This window comes from Monodon monoceros, unplaced genomic scaffold, assembly GCF_005190385.1.
Source record: "Monodon monoceros isolate NGI ecotype Baffin Bay Population unplaced genomic scaffold, NGI_Narwhal_1 Super_Scaffold_8, whole genome shotgun sequence".
Lineage (NCBI taxonomy): Eukaryota > Metazoa > Chordata > Mammalia > Artiodactyla > Monodontidae > Monodon > Monodon monoceros.
In genome coordinates this window covers 54890525-54914948 of record NW_021703785.1, presented here as the reverse complement: position 1 = coordinate 54914948, position 24424 = coordinate 54890525, and the positions used below count along the sequence as shown (strand labels likewise).

At 45.4% G+C, this 24424-nt stretch overlaps 1 protein-coding gene across 3 annotated transcripts in view; it reads left to right on the top strand.

Annotated features, from left to right (window-relative positions):
- Positions 1-24049, top strand: part of RUBCNL (rubicon like autophagy enhancer) — a 38808-nt gene extending 14759 nt beyond the window's left edge. For 2 of the 3 annotated variants that reach the window (XM_029210345.1, XM_029210346.1), the window contains exons 3-14: positions 2880-2962; positions 3422-3632; positions 7518-7619; positions 8076-8136; positions 8941-9070; positions 11045-11190; positions 12659-12723; positions 17873-18111; positions 19186-19247; positions 20854-21007; positions 21971-22061; positions 23242-24049. In XM_029210345.1, coding sequence (XP_029066178.1) covers positions 2880-2962; positions 3422-3632; positions 7518-7619; positions 8076-8136; positions 8941-9070; positions 11045-11190; positions 12659-12723; positions 17873-18111; positions 19186-19247; positions 20854-21007; positions 21971-22061; positions 23242-23363 — 1466 coding nt within the window. In that variant the 3' untranslated portion in view covers positions 23364-24049. The remainder of the gene's footprint in view (positions 1-2879; positions 2963-3421; positions 3633-7517; positions 7620-8075; positions 8137-8940; positions 9071-11044; positions 11191-12658; positions 12724-17872; positions 18112-19185; positions 19248-20853; positions 21008-21970; positions 22062-23241) is intronic. The other variant, XM_029210348.1, reaches the window with a different exon arrangement.
- Positions 24050-24424: the final 375 nt, after the last annotated feature.

The window sequence follows — 24424 nt, the reverse complement described above, 5'->3', positions numbered from 1 at the left end:
TCCTAAAATGGGATAATCCATACCAAACGCCACTCAAGAGTCAATAAATTAGCAATTCTTGTTAAAATTTGTGGCATGCTTAGTTTATTTTTAAATACTCATTATGCTATATTCACACTTCTCACTGTCGGGGCCCCTCCCGCTGCGGAGCACAGGCTCCGGACGCGCAGGCTCAGCGGCCATGGCTCACGGGCCCAGCCGCTCTGCGGCATGTGGGATCCTCCCGGACCGGGGCACGAACCCGTGTCCCCTGCATCGGCAGGCGGACTCTCAACCACTGCGCCACTAGGGAAGCCCTTTATTCACACTTTGCATTAACGTGTATTTCTGTTGGAATCCTAGTTCAAATAGTCAATGAAGTTTTTTCTTTCAAAACAGTTTTAAAAGCTGCCTGCCTTTGTAAATGTGTGTGTGTCTGTGTGTGTGTATTTATTTCTCACTAGCAGGAACCAGTCCTCCCCCTTTCCTAAAATACGGGGTTTATTTGTTCTATTGAAACTTTTGAAAAGTCAAAGATGGTGACCATCTTTAACATATTATTAATAGTTTAAGAGGAGCAGATTTTGGACAATCTCCGTGGGCTAAGTTTGAGTTCAGAACCAAATTTGAGCAAAATGGCACAGTCTGACTATAGGCCTTTTTTCTCTTTTCGCTCACCTGGCCGGATAGCTCTCAGGAAAAGAGTGACTTGTAAATCCACTGGTTGAAAAGTGAGAAATTAGTTTCCTACTAGGTTGTCTCAGGGGAGAGTGAGGAAAAAACAGAGAAAATTGAAAGGCCTCTCTCCCGCAGGCCACCACCACGACAACTTATAAAGTGACGGAAGATGACCTGTAGGGCCTAGTGTACCCCTGCCCCAAATCATTTTTTGTATTCCTCTACAGGAAGTGGTTCTGCAATTTCAAGTTATCCTTTCTCCAAGAAAGAAAACAGGCACCCCAGCCGCTTTGTCCAAAAACAGTGATTCCCAGCAATCTAAGTACCTTTAAAAACCACTCTGTCTTTTGAGAGTATCTCTTAAACTTGGTAAGGGGATTCATTCCATGGGCTTAAGAAAAAGAAGTCCCGAGTGAGATGGTTCTTTCTTTCTTTGATATGGGGGCAACAGTGGGGAGAGCAGGCGTTTGCCACAAGGCCTGGGATTTTCCTGGATCTGCTGCCTCTCAAAGGGCAGCAGCAGGGTTTTCCTTTTTTAGATTATTTGGGAGGGAAAGACACCTGAGCCTGTCAGCATTTCCTGGGGCTGTAAGAAACAATTCCTTTTGTCTGCATAGGATCTACACGTTTACAAAGTGGTTTCACATTCCTTATCTCCTTCAGTTTCCTAATAAGGTAAATATGCCAATAATAATAATTATCCCAATTCCAGGGATGAGGAAATTTTACTGCAGAGGCATAGCTGGTGAACGCGGGTGGGGTGGGGGTGGGGGGGCCTGGAACCGGAATCCACTGTCTGGTTTTGCTCTGTGCTTTTTCCTCTATCCTCAGGGTCCCCAAACTATGACCTGTAGCCAAACCCCGCCAGACTCCTGATTTTACAAATACCGTTGTGTTTGTTTTGTCTGTAGCTGCTTTCTCAGGACAGTGGCAGAACTGAGTAGTAATTGCAACGAATGCTGTGTGGCCCTCAGATCCTACAATATTTACTACCTAGTCCTTTTCAGGAAAAGTTTGCCCACCCCAGATAGCTTCTGAAACTAAGAGGTCCAAAGTTTTCATGCAAGAGTGGAGTTCTTGAAGACGAGGCAGAAGGGTTGGAGGGATCCTGCTTGACTCTGTTTGCCACCCCGAGAGCTGTAAAGCCTTCAAAACATCTGTAGCATTCAGTTCTGATTCACCAGGTTGGGACAACAGCGCTTATGGCTCTCACAGAAATGTTTTGCCTTACAAACTGCAATAAGATGTCACATGAAAGGCCTCATTTTTGTCTTGGTGGTGTTCATTGCCAGTAATGGAGTGGCTTAATAAGGACGCAGAATGGATGAGTCAGCCGAATTTATCCTCTGCAGCTTCTTCTTGTTTTTGACTGGAGGAAGAACGTTTTAGAGAAGCAGTGCTGACCTTTTTCAGATAGATTTTGTTTCTGTAAACAGGAAGTTTTAGGTCAAATGCAGTGAGTTGGAGGAATGAGCCCACAATTCTTAAGGCCCTGCTTCTAGACTGTTCCTTCTCACCCTCCATCTCCTGTAGGTAGATTCCGTGATCCTCTTCTCTTTCTACCCTCTTTCCTCATTGGTCTCCTCCATTCCCATGGCTCTCTGGGAATCCTTCTCTGAGGATTCCTCCCAAGTTACTCCAGAAGCTTCTTGCAGAAATGATGACCCTCTGCCATCTGCAAGGTCTACCATCAGAAGGCTCTTTCTTCTTCTGTCGTCCTAATTTATTCTAGAATTGTGCTGATTTTTATTTTTTATATTTATTTATTTTACTTTTTGTTTTATTTATTTGGCTGCATCGGGTCTTAGTTGTGGCATGCAGGATCTTTCCTTGCGGTACACAGGCTCTTTGTTGCAGCGCGAGGGCTTCTCTCTAGTTGTGGCGTGTGGGTTTTCTCTCTCTAGTGGTGGCGCATGGCGCACAGGCTCCAGAGCATGTGGGCCCCGTAGTTTGCGGCACGCGGGCTCTCTCGTTGAAGTGCGCGAGCTCAGTAGTTGTGGTGCTCGGGCTTAGTTGCCCCGCGGCATGTGGGATGTTAGTTCCCTGACCAGGGATCGAACCTGCGTCCCCTGCATTGCAAGGCAGATTCTTTACCACTGGACCACCAGGGAAGACCCTGTGCTGATTTTTAAAACAGCATTTAAAAACCACTCCCTAGAATTGTTCTTAGATAACCTTTGAACTTCTTTTTCTCTATTTTTAATAACTTGCTGTATTGGCAGGTGCTATTCAAGTCGGTGGAAGAACCGTTTCTTCAAATTCCTTCTCACCAGAGGCATTCGTGCTCCCTGTGGATGTAGAAAAGGTGAACACAGCTTCTTTTTTCTTTTTAAAACCACCGAGAGTGTTAATCCCTTAGAATGTGCTGTTCTGATTTCAGTCTGGAAGCTTCACTGGATGAGACATAGCAAATAAGTTTCATTTCAGCATTCGATTGGTAGTGTGTGCACTCAGCTGGGAAGTTTTCCACGATTGATGAATGATGTCTCCCACTGAGGCACCACCAGTCTAGGGTTTCATATCACAAGAAATTCAACTTGGGTCATCTTTTGGTTGGAGTGGGCTAAATCTTCTGTCTCTGGAAGATATGGGCTGTACTTGATGTAATGACCTATGATAACGCAGTTAAATAAACATTTATATGTCTACGCATTAACTCCGCTTAAATACGACTTCTTGATTTTTCAATCTAATACACCCTCAGTGGAAAAAAAAAGTCGATTATGCTTGTGAGAATTTTAACTGATCATCTTTTCTTCTGCAGGAAAATGCCCACTTTTACATCGCAGATATGATTATCTCAGTCATGGAGAATATGAAGTGTAGTATTCTGAGTCAACAGCACACAGAGACCTGGAGTACAGGAGGGGCCAGCGGGTCGCTCGGGAATGAGCCGGCAGACTTGGAAGTGATGTTTTATAGCCACATAAAGCAGGAATCCGGCTCTTCCACTTCGTCCGACAGTGGCTCTGAAGGCAAGTGGGGCAAATATGAGAAAGCTTCCTGCTGTATTTGCCACGTGCATCCCCTCTGTCTAAAGCTTCTGGAGTAACCTGTACAGTACCCACCATTTCTGCCGCTTGCCTTGGGATTGGTCACTGTGCTCCATTCAGTTATGAAATCGATGTGCTTTTTTCTTGGACGCCATCCTGCTTTCCCTCTTCCTCTGTCTTGTCATTCAGCATCCCTCTTACACAGCCTTCCTTCCCCCCACCACCCCGTAGACCTCTTTCATTCATCCCGATAACAAGGAGCCCATGATGCGCTGGGTGCTGGGAATCCGCAGGCAACAGGATGTGCTCCTTTCCCCAGGGAGCTGTCACGCCGGAGCAGAGGCTGAGAAAGGGATGCGTGATCACTGGGCTAACAGAAGCAAGGGCCCAGCGTGGCGAGTCACGGGCTCAGGGCATCTCTCTTTATTCTGGGATCCAGGGAGCCTTCCTGGACTGGAGGGGACCTAAGCTGAGAACTGAAGTTAGGACTTAACCATTTTCTTCCCATTTCCTAAGTCTGAGTCCTGCTTCAGTCCTAGATTCTTTCTCTATATTTACTTCCTGGGAGATTCCATCCGCTGCAATGCTTTTCCATTATTCCTTCTCCCTTGATATCTCCCCAGTTTCTTCCCAGCCCTTCACCTCTCTTCTAAGGGCTTGCTTCACAAGCCTGGGAGCTGTTGAACACGTTTACCTGGTGGGCAGGTAACTAACTTAACTTGTCTAAGCTAGTCATCTATCACTCCCTTACAACCCCCCTCCTTTCAAAAAAAAAGATGAAAACTAAAGCCTCCTTTTCGCTGGGACTGCCTTTACTTAGCATCTTAATCAGGAACCTTCCAGTGACGAGGGAGGCACCGGCTCTGTGTGTAGCACAACGCCTGGCACAAAACAGGTGCGCGATCAATAGATGTCAAATATACTACCTCACTCAAATTTACAGGGATTTTTTAAAAAAAGGATACAAAGCATCCTCATCGAACCCAGTGGTGGCCAGTACAGAACTGACCAGTAGAGAGGCAGCTCTGGTATCTGTCTTTTCTGGGGTTTTGTGGCTTCTCATTACTTCTCTTCGTGCAGTTGTTTCATTCTCCTTTTCCTGCGGCTAGACTTCTACCCTCCCCCTAGCATCTGGTTTCAGCTCGGCAGTCCCCCTGATGGCTCAGTCAGGGTCTCACAGCTCAACCTAGCCTTTCAGGACCCCAAGTCCACATTCCCAGGGAACGGCACCTGGCTGGGCCTGCTTTGACTGGGTGTCCACAACTGGTCAGCCAGCGGTGGCCAGGGGAGCCGGGGAATGTGATATGGACCATTGTCCCCCTTGAGGCCACCCGTGGGGAGAAAAGAAGGGATTCGTATTCCTGTACACGGGGCTCTACCTGTGCCTCTTCTTCCTCATGCCCATGCTCCGTCCTGTTTCTACAAGGGAAAAAAATCAGTCCTGACTTAACAGTAATACAACATCCTGCCACCTGTGCCCCAGTCCCACCTTTCACCTGGACCATCACAGCAGCCTCTGGCCAGTCATTCTGTAACAGCTGCATCTAGGTCCTCTGTGTATGTTTGCTGTCTTTGATTTTCTCTCTTTACTTTCAGCCTCTTTCCCCTCGTTTATTCTACACACATCTGTTCTCCTAGAACACAGCTTCTAATCCTCTAAAATGGCCTGCTGCGTTTGTTCCACATTTTACCCTGGGATTTCAGCCTTTGGGGTCCACCTGCTCCCTGCCTCTCCAACAGGCATCTCCCGCCATTTGCTTCCCTGTGCTGTACCATGGGCTCCAGTTTTACTAGCCTGTTCTACTCACTGGCAGACATTTTTCATAAGCCCCTGCATCCCTCCCTTTGCTTCCCTGGGCTCCCCTGGATTGCCGGTTCCCCAGGAACAGCACACTAGTTCCTTCCTCCTTCTCATTCTTCAAAAGCAATCTCCCAGTACGAGCTCTGTGGCATGCTCCCTGATTTGTATCACAGGGCAGAGGTACCATTCATGGGAAATGAATCATAATCTGTGCTCCAGGATGCTCTGTGATTATCTGTGTGCAGGGCTCCCCCGACCACTGAACTTCTGAAGGCCTACGATACACACCTTGCTTTCTTGTGGTTAAATGTGTCGGTGTCTCAGCCCCCTCATGAGGTCTTAAGCTCTTTGAGAGATTAGAATTTGTCTTATTTATATTTGCATTCAATATAGTGCCTGGCCTGAAATATTTTATAAATATTTGTTGAATGGTTGACTGGAAGCTCATGCTTAGCTGAAATTTTGTTTTTGTTGTTTTTGTTTTTGCAGTAAGCGGGCCTCTCACTGCTGTGGCCTCTCCCGTTGCGGAGCACAGGCTCCGGACGCGCAGGCTCAGCGGCCATGGCTCACGGGCCCAGCCGCTCCGCGGCATGTGGGATCTTCCCGGACCGGGGCACGAACCCGTGTCCCCTGCATCGGCAGGCGGACTCTCAACCACTGCGCCACCAGGGAAGCCCTTAGCTGAAATTTTTTAAAAATATGAATATGTGAAATGAAATTTTAAAATATTTCTACCACACAGATAAAAATATTTATCTTTTATCACTCTTGTGACATTTATGGTCATAGAGGTTACTCCATGAGGTAAGGCAGGTGTTCAACAAATTGCAGGTTGATCAAGAGAGTATTAAAAACAAAAAACAAAAAACTAGACAGTATCAGCATGCACTTCACATAGGGTGAGCGATGCTTCCTGGAACTTTATCAGTTAAGTCTATTTTTGTGCCTGTACTAGGTTGCTATGTAAATTGTATGTTACTGCTGACCATGATCGAAAGAGTGTGAGAAACACAGAGGTGGGTGAAATTGTCCCCATTTAACCCATGAGGAAAGCAAGCTGAGAAGTTGATTGTCCCCCAGCTAGAATGGTTTTTCAATGATCACATTTTTCAGTGAGGGTGTTTCTTGAGGTAATGGCGTGATTTGCAAAATCATTTCCCAATTCTTTGGCATTTAGGTAGCTTTCAATATTTTAACACTTTAAAAGGACTGCAGATAGCTCCTTTGTGATCAAAACCTTCCTCTTTCACTTTTTTTCCTCTGTTTAATGACATTCTTAGGATAATTCCCCTAACTGGTATTAGGGATAGAAAAGCATAAACGTATTTGTATTCGTTTCCTGGGACTCCTGTAGCCAAATATGACAAACTGGGTGACGTAAGACAACAGAAATTTATCCTCTCACAGTCGTGGAGGCCAGAGGTCAGCCATGAAGTTGTTGGAAAGGTTGGTTCCTTCCAGAGGCTCTGGTCCACGCCTGTCTCCTGGCTTCTAGCAGTTGCTGGGGATCCTTGATGTTCCTTGGTGTGTAGACACATCCCTCCAGTCTCTGCCTCCATCTTCACAGGATGTTCTTTCTCCAAATATCTGTGTCTGTGTCCAAATCTCCCTCTTTTTATGACACCAGTCGTATTGGATCTAGGGCTTGCCCTGATCCAGTACGACCTCAGCTTAACTTGATTACAATTCAATGACCCTATTTCCAAATCACGTCACATTCACAGGTTCTGGGTAGACACGATTTTGGGGGACATGTTCAACCCAGTACAATGTTTGTCACCTATACTCTTTGCCTCACTGTGAAAAAAAAAGTGTTTTTCCCCCTCTTTCATTTTGTAAAACTTTGTATTATGGACATTTTCAAACTTACATAAAAGTAGGCAGAATACTCCTATGGACCCCACAAAAAGAGCTCCCTGTACTTTTTAATTCTTACAGCTAAATTTTAAAATTAAAAAAAAAATCAACTAGCCCTTTCATTCCCCAATTTCGATTTAGCTGGGTGTTGCAGGTTGGGCAGTCCTTTTTCTTCTTGTTGGTGAAATCTCCTTCCTTTCTTCTTCTAGGTTGTGCTGTGTTACAGGTCAGCCCAGTGGTTGAAACACCTACTTACTGTGATGTGATGAAAGAGGACTGCAGATGTGACTTGGATGAATTCGTTATCGTAGGTAAGATTCGGAAACTCATGATCTGTGACTAGGTACCCTCCTCCCCACATACATATTGACACTCTTCACACACAGTACCACCTTACGTGGCATTCAGAGAAGCTCCTCCCAAGATCAGACAATGTCCCTGATATAAAAAATAAGATGTCTCGATATTAATCTCTCATCTCATTTGTAGATTTGAATGGAAAAGCAGGTGCTCGTTATGGTCTGATATCTGTTTGGCGCCTCAATTATATTTTGATGAAATTTCAGATGGGCATATTTTGAAATCCCATCTTTGGTCATTAGCTGTAGTCTCATGGTAGAAACACAAAAGAATGTGAAGTATGGAGATGCTGAATAATTGGTCCCTTCTGAGATGCAGGCAGCTCTTTCTGTGTTCTCATAAACTTGACTACGATGAGGTGAAACAGATTAAAAGACCTCACTACCCTTTCTTTGATTTTCCCGCAGAACTTGGAGATTTCAGCAATACCACAGAGGCCTGTGGATGTTCCTGCAGCTCCTCTAAGAGGTACCATCTACACACAGACCCCCGGGCCATCACCTCTGAGGCACCGTAGACCCCAGGCCTCTGACATCTTGGGCCAAATTCAGCCAGTTCCAATAACAAGGATTACTGCTTAGAAATGAAGCCATCACTACTAAAGTTCCTACAGTGTTTTTAGAGTGTTTCAAATACTTTTTTTTTTTAAGTGTTTTTTTTTTTTGGCGGTACGCGGGCCTCTCACTGTTGTGGCCTCTCCCGTTGCGGAGCACAGGCTCCGGACGCGCAGGCTCAGCGGCCATGGCTCACGGGTCCAGCCCCTCCGCGGCATGTGGGATGTTCCCGGACCGGGGCACGAACCCGCGTCCCCTGCATCGGCAGGCGGACTCTCAACCACTGCGCCACCAGGGAAGCCCCTTTCAAAGACTCTTGTACACATTCTCATTAATCCTCATGGGTGGGATGGGCGGGTTTTCTTAAACCCCATTTTATGGATGCAGAAACTGAGGTTCGGACGAGATGTGCCTCAGGACGCCGTGCTGTTAAAGAGCAGAGGTAGGGCTTTGCGCTCAGGTCTTCTGACTCTACATCTGGTGCTCTTTTCACCACCCCTCCCCTTGGTACCCTCAACAAACACAAGCTGCCCTGTTGAGCGTGGAGGCATTGAGTCGAGTAAGATAACCGTCGGTGGGCACGGTAAGATGCACGGTCTGTTGTATGACACCTCCTCTGGTTTTTGGTGAGGGAAGGATAGTTGAAAACCTGAAGCACAAGACCGTAAAACACTCCTCATGAATATAGTGTTCCATTTTTGCATCTCTTACATTTTAGTGTCGTTTATGAGTCAAACTTCAATTCGGCTGAGCTAATAGCCAAAGAGTTATACCACCTCTTCAAGAAGTGCTGGATGTCAGAAGTTAATTATCAGCTGGCAGGCTCCCTGAATGCAGCTGGCTCCATAGTAAGTATCAACAGAAGTTGACCTCGAATCAAAGGTTCCTGAATTCTCATTTTGCCTGCTGTTCACCTCAGATGTTTCTGTCTTTCTTTGTTGCTGGGTGCCGATGGATCTGATGTTTATTGAGCCCTCGTGATGCGCCAGGGTCTGTGCTCAGCAATTCATGTTTTAATCCTCACAAGTCTCCTATTAGGTAGATGCTACTGTTATTTTAATTTTAAAGTGTTAGTTCCAGACCCTCAGTGGGGCTGGTCAGTGGTACAGCGGCGGGAGTCGAGCCCCAGGCTGCCTCGTTTGAAAGCCCAGGCTGGTTCCCTTCCACACTGCCTGCCGAGCAGGCCACCCACCGCGGCAGAGGACTCTGTGGCAGAGGCTAAAGTCGGGGTGGGAGAAAAGTACTCTGGAAGTGCAGGGAAGGCAGTGTTCCATTTCATCAGGGGAACTTGGGAAGGCTGATAGGCGATCTCAGAATTCAAGGTAATCGTCAGGCCAGGCCGAATTGTAGCAGGTAGGGGTACGTGAAGGGCACTCTTGGCAAAGGGCAGCTGCAGCAAAAGTGACAGGGAGGTGCCGGGTGTGTTTCCCTTTTTTTTTTTTTTTTTTTTTTGGCCATGCCACAGGGCATGCGAGATCTTAGTTCCCCGACCAGGGATCAAACCTGCGCCCCCTGCCGTGGAAGCTCAGAGTCTTAACCACTGGACCGCCAGGGAAGTCCGCGTGGTGTGTTTCTTTTTTTTCTTAATATTTTTTAAAATTAATTAGTTTAGTTATCTTTGGCTGCATTGGGTCTTTGTTTCTTCTGGCGGGCTTTTCTCTAGTTGCAGTGAGTGGGGGCTGCTCTTTGTTGCGGTGTGTGGGCTTCTCACTGCGGTGGCTTCTCTTGTTGCAGAGCACAGGCTCTAGGGGCACGGGCTTCAGTAGTTGTGACACGTGGGCTCAGTAGTTGTGACTCGTGGGCTCAGTAGTTGTGACTCGCGGGCTCTAGAGCGCAGGCTCAGTAGTTGTGGCGCACAGGCTTAGTTGCTCCGCGGCATGTGGGACCTTCCCGGACCAGGCATTGAACCTGTGTCCCCCACATTGGCAGGCGGATTCTTAACTGCTGCTCCACCAGGGAAGTCCACATGGTGTGCTTCTTGAGCAGAGTGATTCGGTGTGGTTGGAAAACGTGTGTTTGTGTGTAGCTGGGTGTGTTTTGGGGACAGTTAATCTTAATCTTCCTTGGAAATTAAGCTCAAAAACGACCAAACTATGGAGGGCATAGATGCTAAGTTCAGGAGTTTGGATTTTAGATGCTAAGAGGAAAGGATAATGGTAGGGAGAGGTGCCTCTGCACCTGTATAAGCCGGGAAGTGTCTGCAGAGAGCTGCTTCTGGAAAAGTCTGACTACAGCAGGGGATTCTGATCCGCACCCTTTGTCAGCCTATTGACTAAGCAGGGTAAGGTTCTGCTGTGCAGGAAAGCATTCCAGGTCACACTGACCTACTTACAGCAATTTGAAGTCTGGAAACAAAAGAACTAACTGAAAATACCAAGCGAAGTGATCTCAGCTGTGTGATGTCTTAAGCAATTCTCCTGCAGAGGGTTTCAGATACAGGGAAGGCTCTGCCCAGGCCCTTTAGTTCAGATGAAAGCACTTTTCATTTCTCAAGGTAAATTTTAATGTTGGGAACACATTTGAATGTTCTTTTTTTTTTTTTTTTCTTTTTCTTTTTTGCGGTACGCGGGCCTCTCACCATTGTGGCCTCTCCCGTTGCGGAGCACAGGCTCCGGACGCGCAGGCTCGGCGGCCATGGCTCACGGGCCCAGCCGCTCCGCGGCATGCGGGATCTTCCCGGACCGGGGCACGAACCCGTGTCCCCTGCATCAGCAGGCAGACTCTCAACCACTGCCCCACCAGGGAAGCCCTGAATGTTCTTTTATTTCAGTTCCTGAAATATGCCTGTTGCTCCTAAATCCTCTTCTGGGTTATTTATGCAGGTTGTAAATGAAGAATGTGTCCAGAAAGACTTTGAATCCAGCACGGATATAGTACAGGAAATTAAATTGAAGTCGAGGATCAGAGGGACTGGAGACTGGGTGCCCCCTAGGTTTCAAATCATATTTAATGTTCATCCACCGCTCAAGTAAGTCTGGGTTGCTGCTTGGACCCTCCAGTCCAGTTAAAACAAGTTGTTATGGGTCCCACCTGACTCGTTCTGAAAATAGGTGAAGGCAAAAAATAATATACCAAGGGACAAAGAAAAATTTGTTTTAGGAAGAGTAGAGTTGGGTATATTTTTCTGAGTTAGCTTTCTTGGCACCCTGTTTATCATGGGCTTTTGGGTTCTGTAAGTTTTGACAACTTGAGAATTTAACTATGTGTCCTTAATTATGAACATTACATAACAATTGAAAAGTAAATAGGCTCGTATTAAGTGGCTAATAGTGAGCCTTAAAAATTACATACAATAATTTGAAGACTAGCCCACTATTTTCCAGTGCAATGTGAAGTAAAAATCAATGAATTACTTTTTTTAAAGGAAAATTTAATCTTGAAAAGCGCACCTATAGTTAAGAAACATAACAGAATGCAAATAAAAACATCTTTGTTCTCTATGAAGTAACAAAATCCTAAAAGACAAAAAAACCAAGATGGTGCAAAAAAAGGAAATAAATACATTGTATATAAATATATATAATAATTTAAAGTAGTGTTTATTCTGAGACTAGATGACATTGTAGACAAAGGGACATTGTAACGAAATACAGTTTTTTTCATTCCTCTTGGTTGGTATTTAATACAGTGTACAAACTGCAGTGTTATGAAGGGACTGGTAAGGGTCATTGCCTTCCCTGTGGAGGTGCCTTATAGACTGACTTTATTTTTTTCTTTCAAGAGAATGCCAGGAAGTTCTCTGGGGCTGCTTGGGCAGAAAAGCCCCCTCTCCAAGCCTTGTTGAGGGGTCATTTCCCTTGGTGTGGGATGTCTTTCCTCTGGGATTTCACTGGGTCCTCTCAAAGACACATGAGTAGGGTTCCACATATTTTTACCGTGGCCACTTTTGCTGACCCTAAACTGTATTAAAAATTTACAACTTTCTCCATATTTCCAAATCCCATGTGGAACTGTGACACTAACAGTTCAATAGCAAACACTTCAGTAGACTATCTTTCACCAAAAATGTTTGATAGCATTGTCTTATATTACCTCTTATTCACCTAAATGTCTTTGGGTCCATCTGTAAACTGCCCGAGTGCATCATCTCTTGGTGTCTCGTACCCCTGAACGTTCTCCTGTGTATTACGTGCCTCTAGTTCTCCGTGGAGAGAGAATTCTGTGTATGCCCAGTGAGAAGTCTCTAAAGACCCCTCGGTGGAATAGTTACTCGTGATACCGACTTCTGCTTTGGTGGTAGCAGGGGCTTTTAAAAGACCGAGAGATTTCAACTAGAAAACTCTACTGAATAATTCTATTTCTTTCCCAAATGAAAAATGATAAAATTAAGCCCCCATGCCAAGAAAAGTATGATGATGTCAATTTCTCTTCCAATCAGTGAAAAATGCCCCCTTGGCCTTTTCTGAAATGTAACTCTTATCATTTTCTGCCCTCAGGAGGGATCTCATGGTAGCGGCCCAAAATTTTTTCTGTGCTGGCTGTGGAACTCCGATAGAACCTAGTAAGTATGGAGAATGGGTTGCCTGCTTATTAGGTGATAACATTGTTTTCTTAAAACATAAGTATGGGTATATTTTTCTCTCAAATGCATACAAGCAATAATTACACAGCAACAAATCTTCTGTTCAACAATGATTTGATTCATAAGCATGTGAATGAAATTTACATAATTTCGTATCCATACCCTTGCATTTTTAAATACTGTAAGTTAAAAAGCACCCCCAAATAACCAATTCTTATATTTCCTGTTTATCCCTCTATACATCAGAGTTGGGCGGTGCATTGTTTTTGTCAGAGATGCCTTTGATGAGAAGTTATAGGCGCTTCATGATGCTGCCCTCTCTTTCATGAAGAGGCCACCGTGACGTACAAGGCTCTGTGACTGCCCATTACCTCTCCGACTCTTATCTCCTAACTTTCTCCCCGTCGGGCATTGAGCTCCAGCCACAAGGCCTCCCTGTTGGTCCTTGAAGGCGGCAGGCTCTCTCCTGACTCCGGGATTTGCATTTGTGCTTCTCTCTCCCTGGAATGCCCTCCCTACAGCGTCCCCCTGACTGGTTCTCTTCCTTCCATCCCATCTTCATTCACAGATCTTCCCTGGCTACCCTATCGAAACTGTCCACCTCACCACCCTCCTGGCCACAAACACACACATACACACTTTATATTCCCCTTCCTTTCTATTTTTTATTCAACCACTTATCTCCCTAAAATATTCTTTCCTATTTTACTGATTTTTCTTATTATTGTCTGTCTCCGTCAGAAGACTCTAGTTCCGTGAGGACAGATATGTGGTCTGTTTTATCCATTGCTTTATCTGTTGCTCCTACAAGCGTACCTGGCACACAGTTGGGACTCAGAAGATATTTGTTGAATGACTGAATGGCTTATGCAGGAGCTAGCCAGACTCCTCTAAGAGGGTTTCAGGGAGTGGCCCCAGGGCCTAGAAAATTAGGTTTCACCCCGTCAGAAAGGTGAGTTGCTCTCTTGAGACTGGGAATCACTTGTTTTGCTGTGAAGGCGTCCATAGGTCTAACCTGAGAAGGCTGGGAAAGGAGCTTTGTGGGAAAGCATTCCTTTGATAGGCAATCTTGGAAGGAAAAAGACTTTGAGCATCTCCACTTTAAGAAATAAAAATAGAAAGCAGAAATCTATCTGAACTTCCTTCTGCCATGCTGAATGATAATGCCTGCCATGCATCACAGTTGTAACTAATTTTCTTTGAATGACCCTCTTCCCCGCTCGTCTAGTGGGGACCATGTCTCTTTGGTTAACCACTGTATCCTGGTGCCTCAGTAAATATTGAATGCATGACTCAGAAAGTGTGAATGCGTGCCTATGATTCCACCAACTTTTAAAGTACTTCCCAGAGTTTTTTCACATGTGGAGACGTAGGCCTGCACCACTGATAATAGCATGGTCCTTCCCTCATGGAGCTTGCTGACAGGAAGTCATCAGCCAAGTAAATAACAGGGTGATGCCTGCGACAAAAGAGAAAGGGAAGAGTGCTATGGGAACTTAAGCCAGGGAACTTAATCTGGGCTCAGGGGGCTGGGAGTGAAAGGTTTCATAAGGAAGTGATTGTCCCCAAAGGAGAGAGAGAGAGAGAGAAGGAGGGGGAGGGGGAGGGGAGGGGGAGAGATAGTGTGCGTGTGTGTGTGTGTGTGTGTGTGTGTATACGGGTTGGGGGGGGTCACGATATGTAAAGGGCCCAAGGCTACTGCAAAGAAGTCCTGTATGACTGGAGAGTAGGAACAAGATCAGACAACATGCCACAGAGGTAGGCAGAGCACAGACGGCAGGAGCGTTAGCAACCGTGGAAATCATTTTGGACTTTTCCCGTGAACTTCCTATAGTTCTTAGGATAATTTTAACTTTTCATTTTGAGATATTTTTAGACTTACAAAGGAGTTGCAAAAATAGTACAGGCACAAGCCATATACCCTTCACCCACCCTTCACCTTATAATAATCATAGTATAATTATTAAAACTGATACATTAGCATTGATACAATCCTAGTAACTAACCTACAGTGTTTATTTGGGTTTCACTAATGACCGCTATCCGTTCCAGGGTCCAATCCAGAATTCCACACTCAATTTAGTTGTCGTGTCTTCTTACTCTCCTCCAATCTCACACAAACTGAATCATTTGAAACGTAAGCAGCAGAAAGGATGGTATTTTACCCTTTAGCAGGTCCTAAAAATAAGGATGATGAACAGTTATCCCACCAAAGAAAATTAATAACGATTCTCTAATATTGTCTAATACTAGTCCAGATTCATTCGTGGTCCTCAAGATGATGTTTATAGCTAATTGTCCACCCAGTTTCCAACCAAGTTTCATACATTGCATTTCGTCATTATTTCTCTTTAGTCAGCTTTATTCTAGAACTGCACTGTCCAGTATGGTAGCCACTAGCCCCTGCGGCTACTGAAAATTAAAATTAATTAAAATAAAAAATCCAGTTTCTCAAGCACACGGGTCACATTTCAAGTGCCTAGCAGCCACCTCTGGCCAGTAGTGACTGTATCGGACAGCACAGATCAAGAACGTTTCTGTCCTCACAGAGAGCTCTGTTGGACAGCGCTGTTCTAGAATTTTTCCCTCTTATTTTTTTTCTATGACACTGACTTTTCCTGAGATGAGGACGACTGTGGTTCAGAGCAGAGTTTCTCAACCTCAGTGCTGCTGACTTTGTTATGTGTGGGGGATGGGGTGGGAGAGACTATGCTGTGCGTTGTTGGGAGGGGCATGGGGGAGACTACCCCGTGAGTTGTAGGAAGTTGGGCAGCATCCCTAGATGCCTCTAGCAGCTCCCCAGTGGTGACAACCAAAGTTGTCTAGACATTTCCAAATGTCCCTTAGGGGGAAAATCACTCCTGGTCGAGAACCGCTGGTTTAGGGTGCTTTGTTTTGTTCTGTTTTAATTCAAGGACTGAGGAAACCAAAAGAGATGGACGTAATTCATTCTGTATTGATAGTGTAATGCTTAGTATGTATTCAATGAAATTTGGTGAATGAGTGGCTGGATGTTGAAACGTTAGGATTTTAGATGTTAGAGAAAGATGCACTCTGACAGGAAAATGCACTGGCCCCTTCTGTCCTCCTCTGTCTTCACATCTTGCTAAGTTCGATCAGGAAAATAGAGTTCAGGGGCCAGGATATCCCTGTGTTTTTCCCGTTTAATATAAAACGTGTTGAGGCCCTATCATACGCAAAATAATACTCATTATTCTTCATATCAGAGCTCTTAATCCAAGGTGGGAAATAGACACAGTACAGTAGACTTTTCAAAGTTTCAAATTTGAGAGCTCAGACATGAATCATTAAGCACTTAATAAGTTCTTCACAAATAATTTGTCAACCCTAGGGAAGTGTCACATGTTAATTTAGAGTTTGATAATAGCGTGTATACATATGTACTTACTGTTGACCCATCACTCACGAATTCCGTATTTGCAAATTTGCCTACTCCCTAAAATTTACTTGTGACTCCAAAATCAGTGCTCACGGTGTTTGCACAGGCATTCACAGGTATGTGCAAAGCACCGAAAAATTTATCGCCTGAAATGTGAGTTGCCCGATGCACTTGCTCTCAGCTGAAATTGAACAAGGCAGCTCTGCCTCCTTGTTTCAGCTCTCATACTGTAAACAAGTCCTTTTCACAGTTTATTTAGTGCCATGTGTTTTTACATTTTTGCATTTTGGGGTGGTTTCAGCTGTTTAAAGTGGCCCCCAAGCATAGTGCTGAAATGCTGTCCAGTGTTCCTAAGCACAGGAAGGCTGTGATGTGCCTTAAGGAGAAAATCAGCTTCCTTCATGAATGATAAATGTCAGCCTCGGCTCATCTTAGACCCTAGTCTTGAGGGAGGAGCGCACAGGAGGCTTAACTGAACTGCCATTTTCTTTCTTAAGCCAGGGGGTGGGCACCCAGGTATTGGTTGCATTAATTTCTATACCTTTTGTTTGTCAATATGTTCTATTAACAATATTTCCAAAAGCAATGCATGTTCATTTTAGCAAATTAAAAAGTGCAAAGAGCAAAACTCCTTTCTTTCCCCCACCCTCTAGATGTATTCAGTGATGGCTTTTTGGTGGGCACTTTTTCGGACTTTGTATGGTTATTTTTAAAAACAAAATACAGATCACATAATACACACCTAAACCTGCACGGCCACTGCCCACACTCTTCCCTGTATTTCATAGACCCCCGGGCATCTCACTGTTGAGTGCGCCATGCTTATCTAACCAGTTGCTTCTTAATGGATATTTAGATCGCCCCCCCCATCTATTATAAATGTGCTGTAATGAACGCTTTTCTCTATTGCCACACGTGCAAGTTAGCATTTCTGTCTAATGCTGCAGAATTAAGATTACTGCCTCATGTTTAAGAATTGAACTGTATCACGGAAATGTCCTAAAAGGTAGCCTCTCCTGTCAGCCCTGTGAGTGAGTGCCCACCACTCTACACCTCACCAGCTCTGGATCTCTTAAATGTGTGACAGTCTGAGGCAAAGCCAAGTATTTCACTCATTTTATATGCATGTCTTTGTACACTGAGTGTTTTTTACATCTTTACTGGCTGTGTTTCCTCTTCCTATGTATTCCCAGCCTTTGTGCGTGTTTTTATATTTTTCCTCACTGATTTACTCAGGAACTCTTTGGGGTGCTACTTCCTAACAGTCTACATAGAGTGCGTTATCATTTCCAAAGCATTTTTCATATGTGTGATATCGCGGAATCCAGTTCTGAGTTGTTTTCGTGGCTTCAGGACAGTTAGCCCGAAGAGATTCGGGCTTATGAGAGTCTTCCTGCCAGTAAGGGGTTGAGACTGGACTCCCACCAAATCCCCAGACCCTGAATCTCATATTCTTTTGACCACACGTCAGTTTAAAAGGCCCATCTTCCAAATCCAAGAGTGTTTCGGGAGGGTTCTATTTCCCAACATCTGTTACACAAAAGCAAAGCTCATGAATGGCCATGACTCAAGGCCTCCGGTGTCTGCCAGAGCTTCCCCAGCACGGCTTCAGCGTCGTGAAAACAGCGAGCTGAGTCTTGCCCTTGGGAGGGAATTGGAGGTGGGGACAGGCAAGGGTGGGTTTCCAGCGTCAGGTGATCAGTGCTCATCCTTCCGTGTGTCCTGCAGAATTTGTGAAGCGGCTCCGGTACTGCGAATACCTGGGCAAGTATTTCTGTGACTGCTGCCACTCGTACGCGGAGTCGTGCATCCCTGCCCGCATCCTCAGGATGTGGGACTTCAGGAGGTACTATGTCAGCAATTTCTCCAAACGGCTGCTGGATAGCATATGGCACCAGCCTATCTTCAACTTGCTGCACGTCGGCCACGGCCTGTATACGAAGGCCAAGGAGCTGGACAGAGTGAGGGTGAGCAACTGCCTTTCCGGGGAAGGGAGTCCAGTGGCTGAAAGGGTCCTGTGGCAGTAAATGGACATCTCCCCCAGCTCAGGGCATCCAGACAGACCCTCAAAGGGGCGGATTTACCATCCAGCGGATGGAGCTTATGCTTCAGAGACCCTCGCCTGCTTGGGCTCTTTCCGTGGTCCCAAACCAAATTTCACATTTATGCGTAGTTTTCATTTATACCTAGCTTTTGAATTTTATTCTCTTTTGAATAAAAATTGTATGTGTTTAAGGTGTACAACATGACGATTTGGTATACGTATACGTGGTGAAATGATTGCTAGTCAAGCTAATGAACATATCCATCCCCACACACAGTTACCTGTTGGGTGTGTGTGGTAAGAACACCTGAAATTTACTCTCTCAGCAGATTTCCAGTATTTAATATAGTCTCGCGAACTGTAGTCATCATGCTATACATGAGGTCTCTAGACTTTTCCTACGTAACTGCAACTCTGTACCCTGGAGCAGCATCTCCCCATTTCCCTCACTTCTTCCGCCTTAGGAACCACCCTTCTAGTCTCTGCTTTTATGTACCTGACTTTTTTAGATTCCACATATAAGTGAGATCATGCAGTTTTCGTCTTTCTGTGTCTGGTTTATCTCACTTAGCATAATGTCCTCCAGGTTCATCCATGGTGTCTCAAATCGCAGGACCTCCTCCTTTTGTATATAGTTTGGTGTTTTTCTTAAAGAAGTCCCCCAACATTGTATAAGCTTCAGGTTCCCCGAGACTTGGGTCCCTCCTGGACCCTCTGTAGATCTCTGGACTCAGTAATGAACCTCTGTTATAAAGACTGTGTATTTCAAAAGCTTATTTTCTAGAGTTGTAGCATTTCAAGGTTAGAAATAACATTTAATTTTGACTTGTACATTTCCAGTGTTTTATTTTTAAACATCTTTAATGGAGTAGAATTGCTTTACAATGGTGTGTTAGTTTCTGCTGTATCACAAAGTGAATCAGCTACACGTGTACATACATCCTCCAGTGTTATTTTATCACATTTACTTTTCCCCCCGTTTGGTTCCTCACATCAGGAAATCCAGGAGCAGCTATTTCATATCAGGAAGCTGTTGAAGACCTGCAGGTTTGCTGAAAGGTGCTACTGCTGGCTGGGCGGGCGGGCGGGCCTGTGAATGGGAGGTCTGATAACCCTACGCACTTGCTGATCCTTTGTGCCTCCAGGCCCAGCTCCTCCAGTACATAGCAGTCACCTTGTGACTCTCCTTGGGGATGCGGAGCCCCTCTTGAGTGTTGCTAAGCCTTCTAACTCACTAGCAGGGAATTTAACATGTTAAGAAGAATGGACCAGTATAAGGATGAAATAGCTCTAACAAGTGGGCTATTATTATTATTATCATTATTTTAAATTGCGATAAAATACACATAACATAAAATTTACCATCCTAACCCTTTGTAAGTGTCCAGTTAAGGGGTTAAGTACGTTCACATTGCTGGCCAACCATCACCACCATCCATCCACAGAACTCTTTTCATCTTGTAAAACTGAAGCTCTGTACCCATTCAACACCATCTCCCCAGCCTCCATTCCCCCAGCCCGTGGGAACCACCCTTCTCTCTTCTGCCTCTATGATTTTGACTATTCCAAGTACCTCATATGAGTGGAATCAAACAGTTTTTCTCATTTTGTGACTGGCTTATTTCATGTAGTATCATGTCTTTGAGCTTCACCCCACGCTGTGGCCTGTGTCAGGATGTCCTTCTTTTGTAAGGCTGAATGACACTGCATTGTATGTATATTCCACCTGTTGTGGACCCATCCACCCTTCTTGGGTTGCTTTCTTTTGCTTGTTGTGACGAGTGTTGCTATGCTGATAGAGAGGCATGTCAACTTTTATTGGCTGTGTTATAGTCTGTACTATGATGTGGTATTAAGTATTGTCCTATTACTGAACACCTCATACATTTTAAATATCTTTTGTTATTAAAAAAAAAAAAAGCACTAAGCTTTAGCTGAATCTCTGACCACATCCATAGGTATAGCCTGAGGATGAACTTCTGAAGGCCATGTCCATAAAGGCACAGGCATGAATTTAGCAGAGATTTTTGCAGTACGCGGGCCTCTCACTGTTGTGGCCTCTCCCGTTGCGGAGCACAGGCTCCGGACGCGCAGGCTCAGCGGCCATGGCTCACGGGCCCAGCTGCTCCGCGGCATGTGGGATCCTCCCGGACCGGGACACGAACCCGCGTCCCCTGCATCGGCAGGCGGATTCTCAACCGCTGCGCCACCAGGGAAGCACTGGATGCCTGCCTCTTAATCTCAGTGCTGGACCAGTGGTTTGGGAGTCATAGTAACCCTCCTGAGGCATCACTCAGTGATGCTGATGGACTTGAAATTTAGTGGAAATGAATTAAGTGGTAATTTTTATCTCAGTACACGTTTTCAGGACTGGAAAAACAAATTTTCAGTTTTCTTTTGCTCAACGTGCACATGGGCAGGCTGCCAGAGACACTTTTCTTGTTCAGCTTTTTGAAATTCGGCGTTTATGGAATTTTAACTTCCTGGCTTCCAAGCAGATTGGCAAAATGTAAAGTGGGGAGTAAAGTTAACTTGTTCCTGGGGCAATTTTTTAAAAAGTTGAATTCAAAATATTCAGTGTGAGTGCCAGGAAAAAGCACCCCCCTGTTTCTGCCCTTGCCTGTGTCAGGTGGGTTTGATTTCCCCTTGGTTTCCTTTCCGGCAGCACGTTAAAGGAGTTTGAACAGGTGCCAGGACACTTGACTGATGAGCTTAACCTGTTCTCCCTGGAGGACCTGGTCCGGGTCAAGAAAGGGCTGCTGGCGCCCTTGCTCAAGGACATTCTGAAAGTTTCCCTCGCGCACGTGGCCAGCTGTGAGGTGAGGTTTGTCTGCCCTGGTGGGTGCATCCCTGAACTGTCCCTTCTGTGGCCAGGCCTGGGCAGGGTGTTCTGCACTTGCCTCGTTTAACCCTCACAAACTCTGAGGAAAGCACCAGCAACACTATTTGCAGATGAGAAAAAATGAGGTTCAGAGCTGTTAAGTACCAGACCAAGAGCATCTTACTGGGATGCAAGCCTGGGCCAAGCGACTTGTCGTCTGGGCGCCCAGCACTGTGTGGGGGCCTCCCTCGACTCCCATCTGCCCTGACGTGCCAAATGCAGCTGTGTAGACTCAGGATCCAGTGGATCAGGACCTCTGTGTCTTCAGAGCCTGACAAGTTGCAGGGGAGCTATCAGAAACAAAATGAGATCCTACTTAAAATCATGATCTTTCTCTGGTGCCTCAAACTGCCCTGATGTGCAATTTCTCCAGACAAAACAAATGCACATTTATTGTTCTGATTCTTCCTTTGTGGCAGGTTATAGCATCCCGTTCCTTCTAGAGGCTAGAATCATAGACATTTAAACATTGGTGTTTACAGAGCTCTGTATGTCATTAGAACTCTTGTATAGTAAGAGCAGTGTACAGTCTTGGCTTATAGAATACCAAACTGAAATCTTTACATCATCCGCCATGGACAAGCTTTTTAATTGTTACGTATGTCCACGGCATTCAGTGGCCTTGTGCAAATATGATACGTTGCGTAGGCATATCTTTTGTCCTATGCAGAATGTTTCATTTGACTTCTATGAAAATTGCAATTCATGAATTTATATAAACGTTTTAAGTGCAGAAACTTGTTACTTCCACAGTCAATCTGGGGGATGCTAGAATAAAAGATTTCAATACCTGGGGAAAAAGCTGGTGTTTATAAAGTTCTGTGAAAGTGGTAACGCAGCTTCTGCGTCAGGAGAAACATTACCAATGAGGACTCTCACTTTTTGACTCCTATTCTTACAGCTGTGTCAAGGAAAGGGTTTCATTTGTGAATTTTGCCGGAGTACAGCTGTCATCTTCCCATTTCAGACCGCAACGTGTAGAAGATGTTCAGGTATCATAACGCGATAATACCTTAAGCTTTATAGTGGCTTAATAACTTAAGTGCAAAGTTAAGTTTGATGACTTAAGCACAAAATTAACTTAAGCTTAAAAACAGCTTAATAACTAAAGCACTGTGTTATTTCTTTAAAGTATAATAATGCTGGTGTGTGCTTCTGTGTTGAATTGGAGCCTATAAAGGTTTGGGTGCACAGGGGGGAGAATTTGAGTGGGGCAGAGCTAAAGGATGATGTCTTATGGAACAGGGTTTGGAGAGAGGAGGTGGTCCCTGTTTGGCCTGTCCCCCAGTTCTTCTACATCAGGGCAAGTTACAGCTGCCCCTGTTTTGTTTTGTTTTGTTTTGTTGTGGTACGCGGGCCTCTCACTGTTGTGGCCTCTCCCGTTGCGGAGCACAGGCTCCGGACGCACAGGCTCAGCAGCAATGACTCACGGGCCCAGCCGCTCCACAGCATGTGGGATCTTCCCGGACCGGGGCACGAACCCGCGTCCCCTGCCTCGGCAGGAGGACTCCCAACCACTGCGCCACCAGGGAAGCCCCAGCTGCCCCCCTGTTTTGTAATTGAATCACAGTCAATCCCAAGTTCACTAGGGCACTTCTCAGGTTCAACACCTGCGAGAGTATGAAGGCAGCAGGGTTGGGCAGAGGGAGAAGTTGAACTGTGGTGGGGTAGCCATGAAGACTCAGTGCATCTCAGGGGAGCTGGGATGGTTTTGCAGCATTTTGCCAAACTGGAGACAAGAGAGCCAGCCAGGTCTTTAAACCTCATATTGACCAGTCTCTAGATGCGGGCTGGGGCCAGCGAGGGGGCATGACCTTGATCAATCCAGCTCTCTTTAGTCAGGGCCATTTCCAGAGAAGGGCTGCTTCCTCCTGAGCCATCAGCCATTGATGTGGTGATGCACTCTTTGCACCCTGGGGGTGGTCTTTGGACAGATCTGGGAGGCACTGCAGCATCCACGACATCAAGCTGTCTGAGCCTCATGTTCTACTGGCCCTCATGACCTACTGGGGACTTTATAGTCCCTCTGAGTTTCAACCTGCCTGACTTCTCTTTGGAAGACTCTGGTTTCTGGGTTCAGATCCCCTCTCTCCCCGGGATGGGGATAAGCGTCTGTACATATTTGAGAAAACCAGCTACCCGTTAGCTGACGGCTGTCCTCCTTGCTTGCAGCATGCAGGGCTTGCTTTCACAAGCAGTGCTTCCAGGCCTCCGAGTGCCCCCGGTGTGCGAGGATCGCAGCGAGGAGAAGACTTTTGGAAAGTTTGCCCTCTGTGGCGACATCATGCCCTTGACTGTCGTGAGAAAGACTGTGAAACACTTGTTATGATCACGTCTCCTGTTGATAAGATTGTTTTATTATTTTATTTTATTTTATTTTATTTTTGCGGTACGCGGGCCTCTCACCGCTGTGGCCTCTCCCGTTGCGGAGCACAGGCTCCGGACGCGCAGGCTCAGCGGCCATGGCTCACGGACCCAGCCGCTCCGCGGCATGCGGGATCTTCCCAGACTGGGGCACGAACCCGCGTCCCCTGCATCGGCACGCGGACTCTCAACCACTGCGCCACCAGGGAAGCCCAAGATTGTTTTATTATTGAGTGCTGTCTATTAAGAAAAAAGATGGCCAATATTCTCTTCGTTATGTATATTTAATATTTTACAAGAATGCAGATCCTTTGTTATTAAGCCTAGGGTTGTTACTGGTGATTTTGTTTACAGATGTTCAATGTTTTTGCTGCTACTGGTTTTTTAAGGTTTTTTTTTCTTTTGATACTTCTTAAATTGTATTTGAATAGTTGTATTTAGCTAATGGTGGAGCCTATTTTTTATGAATTGTAACTGACAAGGCAAATGACTCAGTTCCTCTTCCCGTGAAGCTTGTTTTGTGAAAGGGATTGGTACTTCCAAGGAACAAAAAGGCAACCAAAAATCTGTTTGCTCAGGCATTTTTTTCCAACTTAAATTCCATTTTGTAATTGTATCAGTCTTACAGATTTACTTATTCCAGGGTTTGTACAGAGGGTACGTATTACTTTTGCAGTTACATCTGTGTCAAGATGAGTTTATGCTTAGCGGTGTACGCAGGTGCCGTTTGAAGTAGTTGCCTCTAGATGGCGCTCTTTCAGGTGGCACAAATCAAACCTGTATTTGTCACCTTTGTTCCACAAAGTCAAGGGACGCATGGGTGGGTAGAACTTTCAGTGTTTTGTCTCATAGACATAAAATTGACCATAAGATATTTGAAGACTTAAATATGCTGTGGGGAAATGCTGTTAATGAACACAATGTGATTATAGTAATAACTTTAAAATCATAGACATTCCATTAACAAGGTTAAGTGAATCACAAAACCTTT